Source organism: Ictidomys tridecemlineatus, chromosome 4, assembly GCF_052094955.1.
Source record: "Ictidomys tridecemlineatus isolate mIctTri1 chromosome 4, mIctTri1.hap1, whole genome shotgun sequence".
Classification (NCBI taxonomy): Eukaryota; Metazoa; Chordata; class Mammalia; order Rodentia; family Sciuridae; genus Ictidomys; species Ictidomys tridecemlineatus.
Genome location: NC_135480.1, coordinates 100,931,243 through 100,950,668, shown reverse-complemented (window position 1 = coordinate 100,950,668; position 19,426 = coordinate 100,931,243). Strand labels below are relative to the sequence as shown.

At 51.1% G+C, this 19,426-nt stretch overlaps 1 protein-coding gene across 1 annotated transcript in view; it reads left to right on the top strand.

Annotated features, from left to right (window-relative positions):
* Dscaml1 (DS cell adhesion molecule like 1) overlaps window positions 1-19,426 on the top strand; it is a 318,012-nt gene that overhangs the window by 272,993 nt on the left and 25,593 nt on the right. The window contains exons 13-18 of the mRNA XM_078047071.1: window positions 370-466; window positions 1,278-1,406; window positions 7,965-8,132; window positions 8,970-9,040; window positions 13,821-14,061; window positions 17,491-17,637. Of these exons, the coding sequence (XP_077903197.1) occupies window positions 370-466; window positions 1,278-1,406; window positions 7,965-8,132; window positions 8,970-9,040; window positions 13,821-14,061; window positions 17,491-17,637 (853 nt within the window). The remainder of the gene's footprint in view (window positions 1-369; window positions 467-1,277; window positions 1,407-7,964; window positions 8,133-8,969; window positions 9,041-13,820; window positions 14,062-17,490; window positions 17,638-19,426) is intronic.

Below are 19,426 nucleotides of genomic sequence, written 5' to 3'. Positions count from 1 at the left end.
GCCCTTCCCTACACCAAAATGTACCTAGCCGTTCCCGCCTATTTCTAGTCCCACCCAGGAATCTCTACCTGGGATCTCACCACATCCCTTCCTAACAGTCCCTCAGCCATCAGCTATGGGTTCTTCAGCCCTCCTTTCTGGAACCACGGGCTCCCCTTCCTCTCCTAGGACCCTTGACCTTTTCCTCCCTGCATGGACCCCTCCACACTCCCTATCTTGGAACATTCTGGGAAGAGAAGCCCTTGACAAAGCCCCTCCCAGAACAAGATATCCTTTGCTGATACCCCTGGAGTGGCCCCCTTCAGTAGCTGGACTCTAAAAGGCTCTCCCCATTTCCTCCCTCTCCTGCCCCTGCGGGCCATCTCCCAGCTCAAGCCAGCTGACCGTGGGGACTCTGTGTTCTTCAGTTGCCACGCCATCAACTCGTACGGGGAGGACAGGGGCTTGATCCAGCTCACCGTGCAAGGTGCTTTCCCTGCCCACCTTCCTGACACGTGTCTGCTCCCTAGGGGCCAGCAACCTGCAGACAAGTCCACCTCAAAGAGCAGGGGGCAGCCAGGCATGGTGGCGCACTCCTATCATCCCAGCAGCTCAGAAGGCTGAGGCAGGAGGATCGTGAGTTCAAAAGCCAAGCTCAGCAACTTAGTGAGGCCTTAAGCAAGTCGGCGAGACTCTATCTCAAAATAAAATATGGAAAGGGCCGGGGATGTGCTCAGTGGTTAAGCCCCCTGGGTTCAATTTTCAAGGAAAAAAGAAAAGCAGGGAGCGTCTCCAGCGCCATGGTGGGGGATGACAGGAAATGGCCTTTGTGGGAAAGCTTCCTGCCCCTTCCCTCCAGCCCAAAGTGGGGAGATAGGACCTTTGCAGGCACCTCAGAAGCACCCACTTGCAGGAGCTGCAGCCCCTACAGAATCAATCAGTTCCTGGTTCCAGGAGGGGTTGGGAACCTGGTTCCTGGGAACGTGCCCCTAGAGGAAGTGCAGGAAGGAAAATTCAAGTTAGAAAAGTTGGGAGCTCTGCATGGGGTGGGGGATGAGGGCAGCAGCCCTCAGCTCTGAGGAATCCCTGAAAAAGGGGTCTGCCCTTTCCCGGGCCAAGGCAAAGAGGCCTCAAGGCAGGAGACCAAACCTGGCTTCTCAGCCTCTGAGCCCAGCTGCTGGCCTCCCCCAGCTCCAAGGTCCCTGGTTAGACCACTAATGACCTCACCCCCAAGCGGAGTATGGAGGCCAAGCTCCTGCTGCCATCCTCACTTCTGTCCCTTCCCTGCTGCACTCCAGAGCCCCCTGACCCCCCTGAGCTGGAGATCCGGGAGGTAAAGGCCCGGAGCATGAACCTGCGATGGACCCAGCGATTCGATGGGAACAGCATCATTACAGGCTTTGACATTGAATACAAGAACAAATCAGGTAGGTGCCCAGTCAGGGAGCGTGGCCTACCATGACCCCATGTCACACACCCTGCCTCTACCCCTCTGGTGGGACAGCCCCTGGCAAGTGGCCATCTAAGGCAGATACACCAGCACCATCCAGTGCACAAGTACCTATGGTCTCTGAAGGGTAGGACACTTATCAGTCTAGAAACCCCAGGCACAGACCACAGAACCCCCAGGCGATGGGGAAGCTGTCCCCAAGGAAACACTCTCAAGGATGATCTAATTTAAAACAATTTAAAAGTACTAGGCCAAGGCTGTGGGCTGTGTCTTTGGGGCGTAAGGTTTGCCAGGTCACCTGGGTACTCCTGGTTTGGGGTGATGAGGGTGATTGGAGGTCAGAAAGCAGGTCCTTCCTAAGAACGGGTCATGGGGATCTATAAGTCTCTGGAAATGCTTGGATCTAAGTTTCCTGCTCCCAGAACTCTTCCAGAACCCTTTATCAGGCCCAGCTGGCTCTATGGGGTACAGGGGGGCAGTCATTCCGCGTCTGGAGAAACCATGGTGGGTCCACTGTCGGGAGGCAGGAGAGGCAAGGCAGTGCCTCAGAGGGCACCTGTGTGGCTTCAAGGTAGGAGAAAAGCCCTTCTCATTCTGGATCTTTGTATACATTTTTGAACTCAAAACAACTAGTCCATGTTAACTTCTCAAAATAATTTTAAAAGGGAACACAGGAAGAGTCTGTAGAGCCCATCCTCCCTTGTCCCCCCCACCCCGCCTGCCAACTCCCACTCATCTATTGGTTCTTAGCTTTGAGCTCAACCCCTCCCCCTCTGCTCCTCCCCCACGTGCCCTGCTGCCCACTCCCCCTCCACTGACCCCTCTAATGTGTGGGAAACTTTCCTGGGGCTCTGCTCAGCAGGGTGCACTGAGAACATCACACATCTGGGGAGAAATACAGAGGAGAGACAGCCGGGCAAGACCTATTCTCACATGTCTCTCCCTCTGGTCCCCCCAAGGAAGAAGAACTGCCATCGCCCACCCCAGAGCAAGGAGTGGCAGGAGGGACAGGCAGGGAGGGGGTGTGGAAAGCTCAGTAGCACACTCCCCCTCCCACAATGGCTTTGCACCATTAAAGGAAAAACTCACAGGATACCAGGCCCTGCAAAGGCGGCTGGTCTTTTCCTCTACCTTGGAGCCCAGTCTGCTCCAGAACAGCCCACCCAGATGGGCGTCTGTCACATCCTGGCATTTAGGAGCGGGGGGGGGGGGGGGGGGGTCATGAGAACTGCAGCCTGTTGCGGTTGGATGCAGGCAGAGGCCGCGGGCACGGCTCAGCTTCCCCATCTGCAGAGTGGGAGCAGAATGCCTCCTCACGAGGCTGCTTGGGAATTAAAGAGAAAGAGTGAGCCTTTAATAAATGTGAGTTCTTCTCTCCCTTCTAATTCAAATACCTCATGCGGCAATTTAGAGTCCTGTGGGACTTGCAGGCTGAAATATATGTCTGTCAGTCAGCCACATGTACCGAGTGCCAATATATTATTTTTTTTTGCAGAATCATGCACCAGACATGTGGCAGGGAAAGGAAAAGAAATAGGAGAGAGAATATTGCCCTTGGAGCACACGATGAAGTTGGAGGGAGAACACACACTGCGTGCGCACGCACACACACACACACGCACGCACACACTTTCAGAACCATTACACAGCACTATTCCATCAAGCCAAACACACCACAACCATATTACATGAAACCTGCAGAAGGTATCCAAGGGAACAGAAGGATGACTCAAAGGAAGGAGGGGGTGTGGGTGCGGGTGTGTGGCGCGTCTGCGACTCCCTGCACCTGCGGAAGGAGACTCATCTCCAGAACCAAAGCCTTGGCTTGACCAAGTGAGCTGTGTGACCTCCAGCAAGAGCTCAACATCTTCAGGCATCTCTTTATTTATAAAACAGAGACAGGGACACTTTATTGGCACGATGGTTGTGAGGATGAGGGTGAGAGTGATGTCCTAGGTAGAAATGCCTGGCACGGAACCTGGCCCATCGGAACCTTCCCTGTGTTCTGGTTGTGTGCCTCCATCCCCCTCCCACTCTGCCTCCTGCCCCCCCGACCACGCCCATCCTGGATCCTGACCCCCTCTCTGCCCTCCCCGTGCTTTTGCTGGGTTTTCTGCTACGTTGCTCATTGTGCTAATTTTCCGAGGGAAATTACCAAGCCTGCCCTTTCTAAGCCATCCCACTCATGCTGACTTCTGCAGGCCCCAGGCAGCAGAGTAATAATACATGAATGCTGAATGATAAATAGCACCGTCCACACAAATCTATCAGATGGCGCTGTGCAGATTTAAAATGCAGACACTACATTTTGCCCCTATTTGCCAAGCAAGGAGCAGGGGTGTGTTGTCTGAGGACGGCCCTGCAAACCCAGAAGGCTGGCTTGGGGGCTCTTCTGACCCTGGTTCCGGGAGCCAGCTTGGTGTGGCATGTCATTGTGTAGGAACTGGAGTGTGGCCGGTGCTGGGATGCTATGAGCTGCTGTTGTGACCCAGGGAACCTGTCTCTGGGCTGCAGAGAGATTGCCACGGGGAGCTCAGAACCATGGTGCAAGGAGAAAATCAGAGATGCAGAATGGATTTGTTTCCTCAGCTCGGGCAGCTAAATGCTCCAGATGTGGCTTTCTTCCAAGATGCTCCCCCTCTACAGCGAATGTGTTTCCTAAAAATCCAGGCTCCAGGTCCCCTCTCAGCAAGCAGCCCACAGAGCAGAAGGCGCTGACATCTCCCCAGCCACATCCTTAGTTTTTAAGAAGAATATTTTGCATCATAAATCCTTTGATGAAGAAAGAGAGAGAGAACCCTTAATGAAATATGTTAATTTGGGAAAGCCAGGCTCATATGAAAGGGAATATTAAAAGAGACGATATTCACCAGAGCCAGCTCAGTACCCTGAGAGAGCTGGAGAGGAAAGAGAAGAAGATAGGGCCCCCAGTTCAGCTCTTCAGAGTCAGGGAGATGGCAGTGATCAAGTAAGGAAAATCAGCAAGAGCCCTCCAGATTTGACTCCGATGCTTAGCCTGGAAGGGTTGTGGGAAGAGAGTTGTTTTGTGCCAACATCAAAGAAGATTTGGGCCCACAAGGGCAATTCCACCTACAAACTACTGGTAAAAGCAGGAGAGGAGAAAAGGAGCCGCTCCTCAGCTCCCCCCACCTCCCTGTGATTGGCAGCTGAGTGAGGCAAAAGGCAAGGGGTGTCCAGTGTGACCACAACATGCAGAGGGACTCCACGTTCAAAATGAAGGACAAGGGGCTGGGGCTGGGGCTCAGCAGTAGAGCGCGTGCCTCACATCTGTGAAGCACTGGGTTCTATCCTCAGGACCACATAAAAATAAATAAACAAAATAAAGGTATTGTGTCCATCCACATAAAAATAAATAAACAAAATAAAGGTATGTGTCCATCTACTCTATATATATATATATATATATATATATATATATATATATATATATATATATATATTTAAAGTAAAGGACAAAAAAATGTAACTGATTTAAACCAACAACAGGTGTGAAGTGCCTAGCACTTGCAAGGATAGGACCAACATTTTAGACCTGCTTCCTGCCTTCAGGGAGCTCAGCTTGTCCTTGGGCAGTGGCCACAGGAACAGTGAGTCCTGGGAAGAGGATACTGTGAACAAAGAGGGTTTAAATTCTGTAAAGTTCAGAGAAGAAGAGTGATGAGGTCGGAAGGGGCGCATGAGCCACTTGCTGCAGAGCTTCCAAAATGTCACAGAATGTGGCTTCATCCTAACAGCAAGGGGAAAGGACTGAAGGGTTTTATGCAAGGGGCGGGCATTGTCAGCTTGGGTTTTGAGAGGACTTCTCTCAGCACCAGGGTGGAGTGCTTGCCCTGGGAGTGGAGCTCCGCCATGTTTGCAGAATGAATGATGGCTGCAGTGTCCAAAACAGATGGACGGGAAGGGGGCATAGAGTGGATGCTGGGAGGCTGGCAAGGAGGCCATTTCCCTGATCCACATGAGGGAGGATGTGACTTGGCCACATCTCAAGAGGGATGAGTTGGATAGAGTGTGTTCGAGAGTTACATGGGACACAAAGGTCATTGGGCATGATAGCAAGGAAGAGAGAGGGAAGAGTCAAGAATAACACCTCCCTCTGGCACGCAGGACAGACCGTGGCACCATCCCAAGCCAGGAAAGAGATGGGCTGACCAGATATACGGTCAAGAGCTATGTCTTGGACATGTTGAGTTTGAGGTGCCTTTGAAGCCTCTAAGGAGTCAAGTTAAATAGTGGGCTATAAGAGGCTGGAGTTCAAAGGAGAAGCCCGGGGATGGACAGTGGTCAGGGAGCTATAGAAGCATGGGTGGGAAATGTGACAGACACTAGGGAAGAGGTGAGCTTGGAACCTGGAAGAACCCTCACCAGCCATGACAGAGGAGGCGCAGCTGCCAAGGGACAGAGGAAAACTGACCCACAATAGGTCAAAAACCAGAGAGCTTTATTAGGAAACCAAGGGAAGACTGTTTCAAGATAAAGGGAGACACACAAGTGACAGCTGAGAGGCCAAATGGGAAGTGGGGTTTGGTGACACAGAGGTCACTTATGCCCCTTGGAGATACAGCAGTGACGTCATAGAAGGGTGTGAGGTGTAAACGGCGAACGTTTAAATTGTCCATCCCCTGTCCCTCTGCTGCCTGGTAAATGTTACTGCCTCTTCTCCTCAGCCCCCATGAGTCTCCTCCCTCCGCCCGCACTCATCAAAAATGAATGCACTGACTTCTGATCACTCTCGCACGCCTCTAAACACGGGCAAATCAAATGTGATTTGTGAGCTGGCACCAGCTCCCAGGATGCCACAGAGAGAAATGAGCACCTGCCTCCACATTGCTAGTCCGTATCATCCCGAACCAAAGAGGTGCCCGCAGCAGGTAGGAGACTGCATATTTGCAATTCTGGCTTAACCTGTCAGCCACAGAGTGACTCTCTGGGTGGCTGGGGTTTTTTTAAAAGACAAGAAGAAAATAATTTGTTTTCGAGCATCAGCAGCCTGCCATTTTGTTCCTTTGGCTCATGCAACCAAAGAATTAAATGCAAAACTACAGATGGGAGCTGGGCCTGTGCCCTTCACAGATGTCAAGCCTGTGCAGCTGAGAGCCGTGTTTCAAAAAGCATCAAGACCTCCGTTAACCAGAATTGGTGGTGGGGGCAGATATTACTCTCCTATTTTATCAGCGTTCAAAAATTTCTTTTTAAAAATATCTGTCTAGGGCTGGGGATGTGGCTCAAGCGGTAACGCACTCACCTGGCATGCGCAGGGCACTGGGTTCGATCCTCAGCACCACATAAAAATAAAATAAAGATGTTGTGTCCGCCGAAAACTGAAAAATAAATATTAAATAAATTCTCTCTCTCTCTCTCTCTCTCTCTCTCTCTCTTCCTCTCTCTCTTTAAAAAAAAAATCTGTCTAGAAGATGCTAGCTTCCTTCACTGGATTAGGAATTAAACTACAGTGAACACAATTTAATCTTTTCTATTGAGAATTTTTCAGGGTACTGCACTGTGGATTTAAAAGGTGTAGAAAATTAGACTAAATAGTGACATCCAGACATGTCCTGGGAACATATTTAAGCCCTACTATCAACTTTTTTCCTTGTGCTTTATTTTTTTTTATTCTTTTTTTTTCTTTTCTTTTCTTTCCTTTTGAAAAATCAAGTGCCAAAAGAGGCATCTGGTTAAGAATTTTGAGCTGGGAAGGCCCTAGCTGAGCCATCACGGTGACTGTAGCCCCTTCTCGTTTTCCCCTGGAATCCCCTGGTAGGTGTGTAGCAAGCGTATATTGAATGAATGACTGGGATTCCCCTGGAGATGCAGGATGTTTACAGTCACGGGATCCCTGAGTGGCACTTATCTGGTATTTTCCACGTTCTACAGTTTTGCTAAACATTAGCCCTGGAATGGACTGCCAGTCCCCTTGGATGAATCATGAACATGTTAATCCCTTTGTTAGTCCCTGATCCGAAAGACTCAGTGATCTTTCCTTTATCGCTGGTGCAGGAAAGAGGGTGAGGTTGGGGCTGGGGATTTCTGTTTTATCCCCTCCAACCCTGACATGTAACACTCAAGACTGTAGCCTCACAAACACACAAGGAAGCACACAAAGAGAAGCAGGAAGGGGGACAGGACGTGGTTTCCTCCTCTGCACAAGGCAGTTGAGAGGATGGGATGTCTCTCAGGTGAAACTGAGAGGCCCAGGAAGAAAAGCTCTGGGCAATCAGATTCTCAAGGATCAGAGCAAATGGTGATCTTGGCAGGGACCTTGAGAAACATCTTGTCAGACCCTGTCTGAGGTTTAGCTCACGAGCTGGCCAGTTCCAGAACAGAGTCTGGCTTCTCCCGATATGGAGCCTCCTGGGACAGACTCCTTCTACTCCCCGGGGAGTTAAGGCCTGTGTCCCCCTCTGCAGTCCATGTGAGCCAGAATCCAAGTTGAGACTGGGATGGGCTGATGCTTGAGGCTGGGGAGGGGTCCTGAAGTTTGCCTGGCAGTGCTTGGAAACGGGTATCTTCTCTACAGATTCCTGGGACTTCAAGCAGTCGACGCGCAATATCTCCCCCACCATCAATCAGGCCAACATCGTGGACCTGCACCCAGCGTCCGTGTACAGCATTCGCATGTACTCCTTCAACAAGATCGGCCGCAGCGAGCCAAGCAAGGAGCTCACCGTCAGCACCGAGGAGGCTGGTGAGCACCTTATCCTGCCTCCCCTGCCCATGGCTTTGGGGACCAGGGACACCAGGGGCCCCCACCAACCTTGTCCATTGGCAGTGGGCAAGAAGGGAAAAAAGAAGCTAGGCGTGGTGGTATACACCTGTAATCCCAGCTACTCAGGAGGCTGAGGCAGTAGGATCACAAGTTCAAAGACAGCTTGGGCAACTTAGGGAGACCCTGTCTCATAATAAAAAATTAAAAAAAGCTAGGGATTGGCTGGGGTTGTGGCTCCATGGTAGAGCTAGTGGTAGACTAGCATATTTGAGGTCCTGGGTGTAATCCCCAGTAACAGAAAGAAAGAAAAAAAAATGGTGGAGAGAGATCCCAGCCTTATCCCTTGGAATAATTGGTGTCTTGTTTTATCTGTTTCATTTTCCGGGTGCCGCTCTAGATGCTGCTTTGGGGAGCTGTCCATGGTTCTGTCCCCACTCCCCTGGCCCCAGTCTATGTGGAAAAGACAGATGTTCTGCACCTGCAGAGGATGCAGGGGTCCTAGTCCCCTAGATCATTTTCTGTGGCCTTTGTCATGCAGTTTTAATAAAAAGTTAAACAAGATCTCTCTTGCTATATATTCTTTCATTTGTTATTGTGAAACAAAATAATGCAGAAAAGCTCATAAAACTGCATATATATCTGCACTGTGACAAATGACCATAAGGTAAAACAGCATCACCAGTACTAGTAGCATGAGGAGCTTGTGAGCTTCTCCTTCCTCCCAATGCTCCTCCAGCTCAGGAGGGTGCGAGTAAGGGCACAGGACCCTCCTCTGCCAAGACTAGACTCATAATTTTGCTTTGTCTGCACCCCCAGCTCCTGATGGGCCCCCCATGGATGTCACCTTGCAGCCAGTGACCTCACAGAGCATCCAAGTGACCTGGAAGGTGAGTGAAACACCATCTTGTCTCTTGACTGCTTGATCCAGGACTGAAACCCCAGCAGGCTTGCTAGTCTCTAGTTTCATATAATGTCCACGCCTTTTTTTGTTTTTTGTTTTTTGTTTTTCACTAAACCCAGTGAATTTGGGGGGAGCAGGAAGGTATCTTTAGGACCTAGGAGGGTAAAGAGCAGGTCCCCCCACCAATCCCCACTCCCACCACCCCTGGCTATCTGGTGGAGAGCCGTGCCTGGAGTGGGGTGAAGAACTCAGCAAAGCCAGGGAGGTGGGGAAAGAGTTCTCCCCCATGCTGGCCCATCCTCAAACCCCATGTGTGGAAAAGGGGTAGCAATTGGATGTGATTTGGTACCAAGTTTCCCCTCTATAACAACAGGATGAATAACTGCCCTCCCTCTGTGGCTAGGGAAGTGGCAGGGAGAAGACACCAGTGTGTGCTGCAGCCATTTCTAAGGGGCTGAGACCTGTAAGATCTAGGGCTGGCTGAAACATCTGTCACTCAAGGAAACCTTAGAAGAGACTCCACAGCTGGGCAGGGACAAAGGAAGAATCAAATGTGCTTCCCTGGGCAGCTCTGGCCCTATCACATATTGCTGCATGTGCACAGCTAGGTCAGCAACCCCATGGCTTCCCGGTCCATTGTGTCTTCCAGTCCCCAAGCACTTGCTCTTACACAGAATTGCCTGCCACTGTGGGGTGACCAGAGGAAGTATTTTCATCCCCATCCATCAGAGGAGGCCATGGGCTCAGATGCGAGGTGACTTGCCTGTGGCTGTTCTAGTAGAGACAGTTACAGTACATACACACACGTAGTTTGGAACCCCCACCCCATCTCCCCACTGTAGCCCATCACAGAGAGTTCTGGAACAGAGAGCCTTTCTTAGTGCCCATCTTTGCTCTTTTTAAAGCAGTCCTGTCTCAACAGTGGGCCTTGGAGGTAATCTCATCTTCTTGGGGGTAGGGGGCAGCAGTCCAAGGTCACTGTCTGACTTTAACTACTGATAGGAAAATCCAGGTATAGTTAGTCCTTCTTTTCAGGAGAGTAGGCTTGGGAGTGGGAGAGTCAGAAGGGCCTAGTGACTCTCCCCTAAAAAGACAAGGCATACACACATGGTGCTTGCATACATGGGTGCAAAGCAGCAGCAGCAACAGGCTAGTTCCCTCCCCTGCTAGAGGAGTGGCCAGGAGGACAATGCATAGGGAAGAAGTGGGTCATTGGACATTCCTGAGGACCCCGGGAAATCCCTGGAGGTATGGTTCCCCTCCAGATTCAGATCTGGGCTTCAGGGCTTTTCTTAGAAACAGAGGTGAAGCACGGAATCCAGTGCCCCAGTCTCCTCTGCATCCTGGCTCTGGGCCCACCTCTTGGGAAGGCGCTGAGAGAGCTGAGATGTGGAGGTGGGGAACAAATAGCTACGTAAAACACTGAGACATTTGGCTATAACGCTCTGACCCGAAGGTCGATAAAAATTTAGAATCAGATTTATTTCTCCAAAGTCTCATAATGAAAAATAAAATTGATTAGAAAGTTAGAACTTCAGAATGAACCAGCTGGTCAATAAATTTTGGGACTGACTTCTCAGGGAATTTTTTTTTAACACCAAGAAACAGATTAATGAAAAATAAAGATTCACTTGAAAGATAAGTCACTTCATTTTAAGACTCTTTCCACGAGATGGATCACCCCTGCTTTATGACATAAATTTGCAATCAGCTCTATTGATTTCTTAATGTTTCAGAGAAATATTGTTAAGATTGATTTAAATCCTGAGTGTCATGTTTAGGAGGCAGGGATATAGGGAAGAAGAAAGAGAAAGAGGGACAAAGGAGGAGAAAGAGAATAAGGGGGAGGGAGGGAGGAAGGATCTGCGGAGATCTGTATAAATGTGTGTGTGTGTGTGTGTGTGTGTGTGTGTGTGTGTGTCCGTGTGCACACATTTGTCAGGGTTGCCTGAATGCCTGTCCAAGGTCTCTGTAGGTCTTTGCTGATGAGGTTGTGTGTATAGTTGTACATGGTGGCACAGATAGCCCTGGGTAGGTAGGCCTCTGTGTCATTGTATAGTGATGTTGATAATCTCAAATGTGGGTTAGCATGGATATGCATACTGCAATATGAGAGTGTGTTAGTGTGACGACAAGGGTGTAGGGCTCTTCAAGATGCGATTGTGCCTCTAATATGTGTGTGTGCGCGTGCACAGGCATAACCTGAGCAGCTATAAGACCCAAATGCAAAAATGTACCCAATTACAGACTAGCACGCAGGATTGCCCAAGTGCAGAGAAACTTTCTTCAGGCAAAACAGAAAGTCAAGTCAATTAAACACACACACACACACACACACACACACACACACACACCTATTTAGTGAGTTCAAAACAATTATGTTAAATTAAAAACGTCATTTTATTGTGTTAACAATGAGGCTAAAAATGCAGTTCATTTAAAACATTCATCAAATTAAAAAAAAACAGTAGGGCAGTTTTACTAACTTAATTGTTTTTGATCTATTTTTTTCATACAATAAAAGGTAGGGTTTGGGGGATGGAGTTGTAGCTCAGCAGTAGAGCACTTACCTAGCATGTGTGAGGCACTGGGTTTGATTCTCAGCACCACATATAAATAAACGAAATAAAGGTCTATCAACAACTAAAAAACGTTTTTTAAAAAGGTGGGGTTTCAAATTAACTTCATTGTCTTGAAAACCCTGATTCAAACTGTTTTTGTATGTACTGGGGTGGCCGTTCCGCCTCGATTTATAGGTGGGCAGGCTCGGCTGTGAAGGGATCCAGTTCTGGATTCAGTGCGTCCAGCTGTGACTAGGTGTGTGGACTGGGATGCAGGCACATCTGTAGGTGTGTGTTCCTGGCTCTAGACACGAGTAGATACGCTGGCATGTGCGGGGGTGGGTGGCCATGTGTGAGACTGTCGTATGTCAGTGAGGACCAGTGTCAAGTTTTCCCTCAGGGTGTCTGTGTTTGCGTTGTGTGCAGCTGAGGCTGTGTAAGGACCTGAGCTGGGGAAGGCCGTGCTGCTGGGCGTTCTCTGGGGCCGGCCCTCAGATCAGCCCTTCATTCCCACCAGTCCCCGCAGAGCTCCGTGTCCACACCACTCTGCCCCTCCATCTCGGGGCTGCCCTCCGGCCGTGGTCCTCATTGCACAGCAGCCCCTGGCTGGCGTGTCTAGGGCAGTCCTGCCTTAGTGTCCCTAGAAGGCCTGGGTCAAGCACCCTTTGGAGGCTTTTTTTTTTAGTCAAATGCATATGAAATTTACAGCTTCCTGTCGGAGAGAGCAGCTCAGCGACAGGCAGCACAGTGCATCCAGAACTTGTTCATCACCCCACTGAACCTCTGTGCCCATGAACTCCCCTTGTCCGCTCCTCCCAGCCTCTGGAAACCTCTATTCTATTCTCCATCTCTACAAACACACCTCTTCTAAATACCTCTGTAGCTTCCTTTGTGTCTGTCTTATTTCCCTGGGCGTCCAGTTCCACCCCTGTTGTAACAGGTGAGAATTCCATTCCTTTCGTGGGTAATTTCCCCCAGCATGGACACACTACGTTTTGTTCATCTATCTCTGTACCAGTGGACCCCTGGGTTGTCCCACCTTTCAGCTACTGTGAATGATGCTGCTGTGAAGCTGGGTGTGCAAGCTCTTGTTGGAGCCCCTGCCTTCAGTTCTTTTGAATCTACCAGGATTGCACAGTCATATGGTAGCTCTGTGCTTCAACTTTAGAGGAACTGCCAAACTCTCTTAACAATGGCTACGCCATCTGACATCCCCACTAGCAATTACAAGGTTCCAATGTCTCCACCTCCTCTCCAATGCTTTAAAAAATTATTTTAATTTTTTTTACAATGGTCATCCTAGTAGGTGTGAACTGGGATCTCAGGACTTTCTATTTTTTCTTTTTTCATTTCTTTTCATTTTGGCAGTACTTAAAATTGAATCCAGGACCTTACACATGCTAGGCAAGTGCTACCACTGAGCCACATCCCCAGAACTTTTTTAGTTTTATTTTGACACAGGATCTCACTCAGTTGCTCAGACTGGCCTTGGACTTGTGATCCTCCTGCCTCAGCCTCCCAAATAGCTGGGATTACTGGCAAGCATCACCATTTTCTTCTATTCAAATTCATTGCTTACCTCCCTTCCCCTACAACTCTGATTCTCCCAGGCCCTGATCCATGCCAAATGATATCCCTATTCATTCATTCATTCATTCATTCATTCAATAAATCCACATTGGGGGCTTCTCTGTGCTAGGCCCCTCAACACTGAGATACAACAGTAAACAAAGCAGTCACACTCCTCATCCTCGGGCAGTAACGTTCCACCGGGGCAGACAGTCAAACACTTACGCAAGAGCTACAGAATGTCAGGTGTGCCATGGAGGAAAATAAACCAGGGAAGAAAAATCAGGCGTGCTGGATAGAGGCTGGGAGCACTCCAGCTAAGGAACTAAGGACACCTCAGGCAGGAGGAGTCACTTGGGGGGGGGGACCAGTGTGCAGATATGCAAGGGTGTTCCCTCCAGAGATGGGAGCGAGGCTGATGTGAGCAGCGAAGGGGCCAGAATGCTGCGGCATAGAACCCAGGGTCTGAGAGGCCCGGGCTCAGGTCACAGAGGGCCCCGTAGGACCAGGGCTTTCACTCTGAGACAGACAGGAGCCTTAAAGGGTGGGGCCCAGAGGAACATGACCTGACTGGTCTTACGAGTGTCATCTCAGAGATCGCTGTGTCTTCGTCCCTGACCCTGCCCATGCTCACAGGCACCCAAGAAGGAGCTGCAGAATGGCGTCATCCGGGGCTACCAGATCGGCTACAGAGAGAACAGCCCTGGCAGCAACGGGCAGTACAGCATCGTGGAGATGAAGGCCACAGGCGACAGCGAGGTCTACACCCTAGACAACCTCAAGAAGTTCGCCCAGTATGGGGTGGTGGTCCAGGCCTTCAACCGGGCCGGCACGGGGCCCTCTTCCAGCGAGATCAACGCCACCACCCTGGAGGATGGTGAGGGCAGGAGCGTGGGGGGGGTGAGATCCCGGCCCAGGCCCAGCCAGGGCTGCCAGTGAGAGGACCCACCTTGGACCCATGGGTGACACAGGCTCCCCCATCTCCTCTGGCTCATCAGCCCCTGAAAGGACCCTCCAGCGCACCAGCCTCGGTCTAGCTTCCAGCAGGGAGTGGGCAGGCCCCTCTTCCTCCCTGCTGATGCCCGCCCTCGGCCCACCTGTGCACCTACCAGCCTGTGGAGGCTTGTCTCTGCATCTATCTTTCCATCCCCATGTTTCCCTCTTTCTTTCCAGTGCCCTGGCTCCTCTCTCTGACCAAGCTCTTCCCTCCACATCCTGGGTCCTGTTTCTCCTGCTCAATAACTTTTTTGGGAAAGGGCAAAGCCAAGTCACCATTGTCTTCTAGGCTGGAATCTGTTCCCATCTGGTTTGTTTGTTTATTGTTTTAGGTAGTTTTTTCGTTTTGTTTTTTGTTTGTCTGGTGGATTTTTTTTTTATTTTAATATTTTATTTTTTGTTACTGAGGATTGAACCCAGAGGTACTTAACCACTGAGCCACATCCCCAGCCCTTTTTTGTATTTTATTTAGAGACAGGGTCTCATTGAGTTGCTTAGGGCCTCACTAAGTTGCAGAGGCTACCTTTGAACTCGAAATCCTCCTGCCTCAGCCTCCCAAGCTGCTGGGATTCCAGGTGTGTGCCACCACGCCCAGCTGTTCTCATCTGTTTTGAGCAAGGGAAATGTAACAATAGAACTAAGAAATCCTACTGTTCACTTGGCAGAGGATTTAGAGCTCAGTTTTTAAAACATAATTCTCGGATGGCTACACAGAATCCACTGATTAGCAAATTAAGAGACCTCATTGCTCCAGGGAAAGAGGATTGGGAGGTAGCCAGAACATGCCCTCTGTCTAAGCACAAAGAGGGCACCTGCAGGTCCCTAAGCCTGCACCAGGTCAAAACAGGAGATGTGGCCTTGATGCCCCAGAGAGGGGACCAGATGAACTCAGGCCCCCAAGAGCAGAATAAAGAAACAGAGTGTTTTCCTAAGCTTTCTTCTCAATGCCCCCAACCAAAACTAGGGTGGGGGAGTAAACCCATCGTGGAGTCCCAGCCTGCCCATCTGCCCCTGGTGCAGGGAGGAGACCAATTCCTGAAGAGCACAATGCCACTGCCCCATGGCCCAGCAGAATAGGCGACTCCAGCATTAGAGAGCTGTTCCTGGGCCCTCTCCTACCTCATCCTCTATAAATACAGCCCTCTTGGCGGGAGGAAGCACGAGGTCAGAGACACCTAGAGTGCATAAGCTCATACCAGCATTTATTATCTGGGCTACAAGTTGGAATTATCTGGGAGCTTTCAAGACACTGATGCCCAGGCTTCATCCCCAGAGAGTCTCATCTCGTTGCTCTGGAGAACAAGTTGGCTTTGAGACCTGTCCAACCTCAGCAGTCCCAGGGCACTGGGCACCTGAGAAGAAAGGAGACCACAAAGGAGAGGAAAGACACACAGAAGAGAAGTGCAGAGAGACCACGGGAGGAAAGTCATGCTGGGGCCAGCCCCTCAGGCCTTCCACCTCCAGGTGCTGCCCCAGGCCTGGCCACACTAGCTTGTCACCTCTTGGTCCCAGTAGCATTCATCCAAGCAGCACCTTACAGTGGTTCCCAAGCCTCACCTCCATCAGAATGCCCTGGAGGTCTGGTGAACAGATGGCTGGACCCACCCCTGCCAGAGGCCCCTGCAGCAGGTCTGAGGAGGCACCTGTAATTGACATTTCTAGTAAGTTTCCTCAGAGCTCTGCTGCTGCTGGGCCACGCAGCACCTGTGAGAACCACAGCTGGGTCACTCTCCACCAAGGGCCGTCAGAGCCTGCGAAGTCCAAGTGCTTTGCCCAGGTGACCTAGACAGTGAACAACAGCCCCACTCAAATCCAGGCCTGACCCTGAGTCCGCACTCTTTCTGCTTCACCCTGTCCCCAAGCAAGGCTGGGAACAGAAACAAGTGATTTGGGTACAACATGCTCCAGGAAGTTTTGTCCAGGGGACCGTGCCCCAAGCCCAGGCCAGCCACCCAACCTAACTAAGCCCTGGAACCCTCATGGGGCCAGGTCACCGTCTCTGCCCAGCACCACGTCCCTGACCCCAGAGACCCCTGGAGTTTCCAACAGGGAGGGATCAGCTCGACTGCAGAGTCCTTTTCAAAACAGAGAGGAGAGGGGGGAAGAAAGTTTCCAGCAGGATTTGCTCAGCAGTTTTTCATACTTAATTAAGGCCCTCGTTAGCCTGTCAGATCCTGATCGTTTCCTGGCAATATTAGCACTCCTCCTGGGGTATTCAAGGGCCCCTGCCTTAGCAAGAGTGTCTTTTCCATAATTATATTACCTTCATTTTGTTCGAACGGGCGATCTGTATTAGTTTATTACACTGGGTCCCTAATTACATGGTGCTTATATTTTTACACCTAAGTAATATGAAACAATAATCATTCTCAAAGAGGATCGTTAGGATGATGTATTATCATTTAAATGCTCATAAAAATTAGAGTTGCCTCTTGTGGGGCAACGGGATCTAATTACTTTCCCTCCAGCCTGGGCCTCCTTTCTCCCATTCACACCAGAGCAGCCTGGTCTTTCCCTTTGTCCCCAGCTCCTAGAAGCTGGCAGAAAATGCCGCCCACGTTCTCCTTAGCCAAGGTGGGCCTTGAGGCCCAGTGCACCCACCATCTGCCATCCAGAAAGGGCAAGTGGCACCAGGCCAACCCAGGGCTGGGAATGTAGGTTACACGAAGACGGAGCCCATAGAGGGACAGGGTTAAGGGCAGGAGGCCACCCGAGCTGGTCTCAGAGAATGGTGCCCATCTTTCCAAGCATGATGGCAGTTTTGTTTGTGCAGGGTCAGGGCAAAGGGGTAAAGGTCCCAGAGGTCTTTGGGAACTCTTCTTCCTGGCACCAAGGTTATTTAAGACCCCTTTCCCTTCTTTGCCTCCTCTTCAATTGGCACAAGGACACTGAGTCCCTAGGCCAGGCCATGGCTGGACAGTGGACACAGAGGGGCCAGCAGCTATCAGATGACTAAATGACAAATACCTCTGGGGCCATCTCAGTGGTCTTCCAGACTCTGACCCCTGGCCATGGTGATCCACTGGTGAATTACCAGGGATTCTGTCCAGAATTCAGCACCTTCACCAGGATTTAGCCAAAGCCAGGAGCATGTTGACCTAGGAGCAAGGAGCCTCATCCATAAAGATGTCTGACTACTCCAATCTCCAGCAAAAACTGAGTTCTCAGACTGGTCTTCCTGCTCATGAGTGAGGAGGTCCCTCCACTTATCTAATTGGATGCTCCTTTGATCTGGCAGCAGGATCTGGCCTGGGACATGTATGTCACGCCCCTGACTGACTGGACCCTTGCTTCTCCCCACCCTGTGCAGTGCCCAGCCAGCCCCCGGAGAATGTCCGGGCCCTGTCCATCACCTCTGACGTGGCTGTCATCTCCTGGTCAGAGCCCCCACGCAGCACCCTCAACGGAGTCCTCAAAGGCTATCGGGTCATCTTCTGGTCACTCTATGTTGATGGAGGTGAGTCTGATGGGACTGAGGCTGGGTCTCAGGACAGTAGGCACAAGTGCCAGGCTGCAGCATGTCAAGTAGAAGTACAGCCTCCCTCTGCACCACAAGTGGAGGCCACAGGGGGATCTTGGTTATGGATCCAGGAGATAGTACTAGAGAGGCTTGGGGCCACTGGCACATGTCCACATTATCCTGGGGCCAGAGCCAGAGGCAGGGTGGTGGGTGGTGGTACCCATGGTCACCTCTGGGTGGGGAAGACGCTCTGCCACTCCTAGACAATGGTGTGTGGGATGTTTAGAGCTTGAGAAGGTCACATTTGCTTTTTTTTTAAATAAATATTTTTTAGTTGTAGATGGACAAATATCTTTTTTTATTATTATTTTTAAGTGATGCTGAGAATCGAACCCAGTGCCTCAGGCATGCAAGGCAAGCTCTCTACCACTGAGCCACAACCCTAGCCCAATTTGCTTTTCTTGATATTAGGCCTTTATGGCCACATCAGCAAGGGTCACCGCAAGGAGCAAGTATCACGCTCAAATGGGGCAACTGAAGGATTTTATGAAGGGCTCCTTTCAGTGGAGTGGGGAGGAAGTGGGCAGGGAGCTAGCATTCATAGGAAGCCATTGCCACCTTAGACCCAAAGAGGTGAGAGATGCAGCAGGGTTGCCAGAACCCAGGGGAGCCTCCCCCAGCCAAACCCAGCCGGAGCCAGGCAGCCAGCCAGGCCCGTGTGTGGCCTATGCAGGGGAGCCATCCAGGCCCCCAAAAGTGCAGGATGGCAGGCACTATGGAGCGAGGGGAGGAGTGGCAGGTGGGGAAAACTCTGACGATGGCCCAGCCGCCGAGGTAGCTCCCTTCCCCCGGGGTGCACTGTGCCAACGGGTTTGTGTAGCCCACACAGACACACCAGCCTGCTACCTGCTGGTACAGACAAAACCTCTCAGGGATCAGGAAGTTCCTAGTCCACGCAAGCCAGAGGCCAGTATCCTAACTATGTTCTACAGGCCTTGCCCACGCGACAGCACGAGGCCTGGAAGGCGCTGAGCCTTCCGCCTCCTGGCTCCCTGTGTCCTGCTCTCCTTTTCCAGAGGACTTGGGAATCCAGCTCATGGCCATCCGTCCAGGGTTACCACCATCCCCTTCCCCACCTGGATGCTTGGATGCTACTCTGCCCAGACTACCACCAGTAGGAAGCGACCTCCCCCTTCGCTTGTCTCCTATGAAAGCTCAGAGGCCTCTGGCCCAGGGGTGGGTCCCTAAGTTCTGGACTGAGAGACGCCAGGCTGCACTGCTCCGAATGCGCCCCTACCACATTCCTGTTTGGGCTGAGCCATGTAAGGGGTGGATGTTCATTTTCCAGAACTTGCTCCCTTTTGTCTAAGGTGGCAGCCTTCCCCAGCACAGCCCTTAAGGCATTGACCTCGTTAAGGTCCAGGACCACCTGGACTATTGGCCACGCTGCCTACTTCCTGAGTCTTTCTCTGGCCACAGTCCAAGACTGGCTACTCTGCCTCCTGTGACCAAGCCTCTGAGGTCCCTCCTGCAATGACTGGGGTCCCCTCATGCTGGGCATGGCATTCTCACCCTCTGGGCCCTGGCAGATGACTGCTCTCCCCTGCCCAGGCTTTCTGCCTCGGGGCTTTGCCTGCATCAGTCGCCAGATGGTGCTGAGAGCTGGTTTGCAGTTGCTCATCTCCTGAAGGCCTGTCCTCAGCCAGTGTCTGTGCCTGTCTTTAAGAAAACCCAATAGTAGCAGTGAGGGGCTCAGGAGCCCACCTCCCTTCCTCAGCTCTGACCC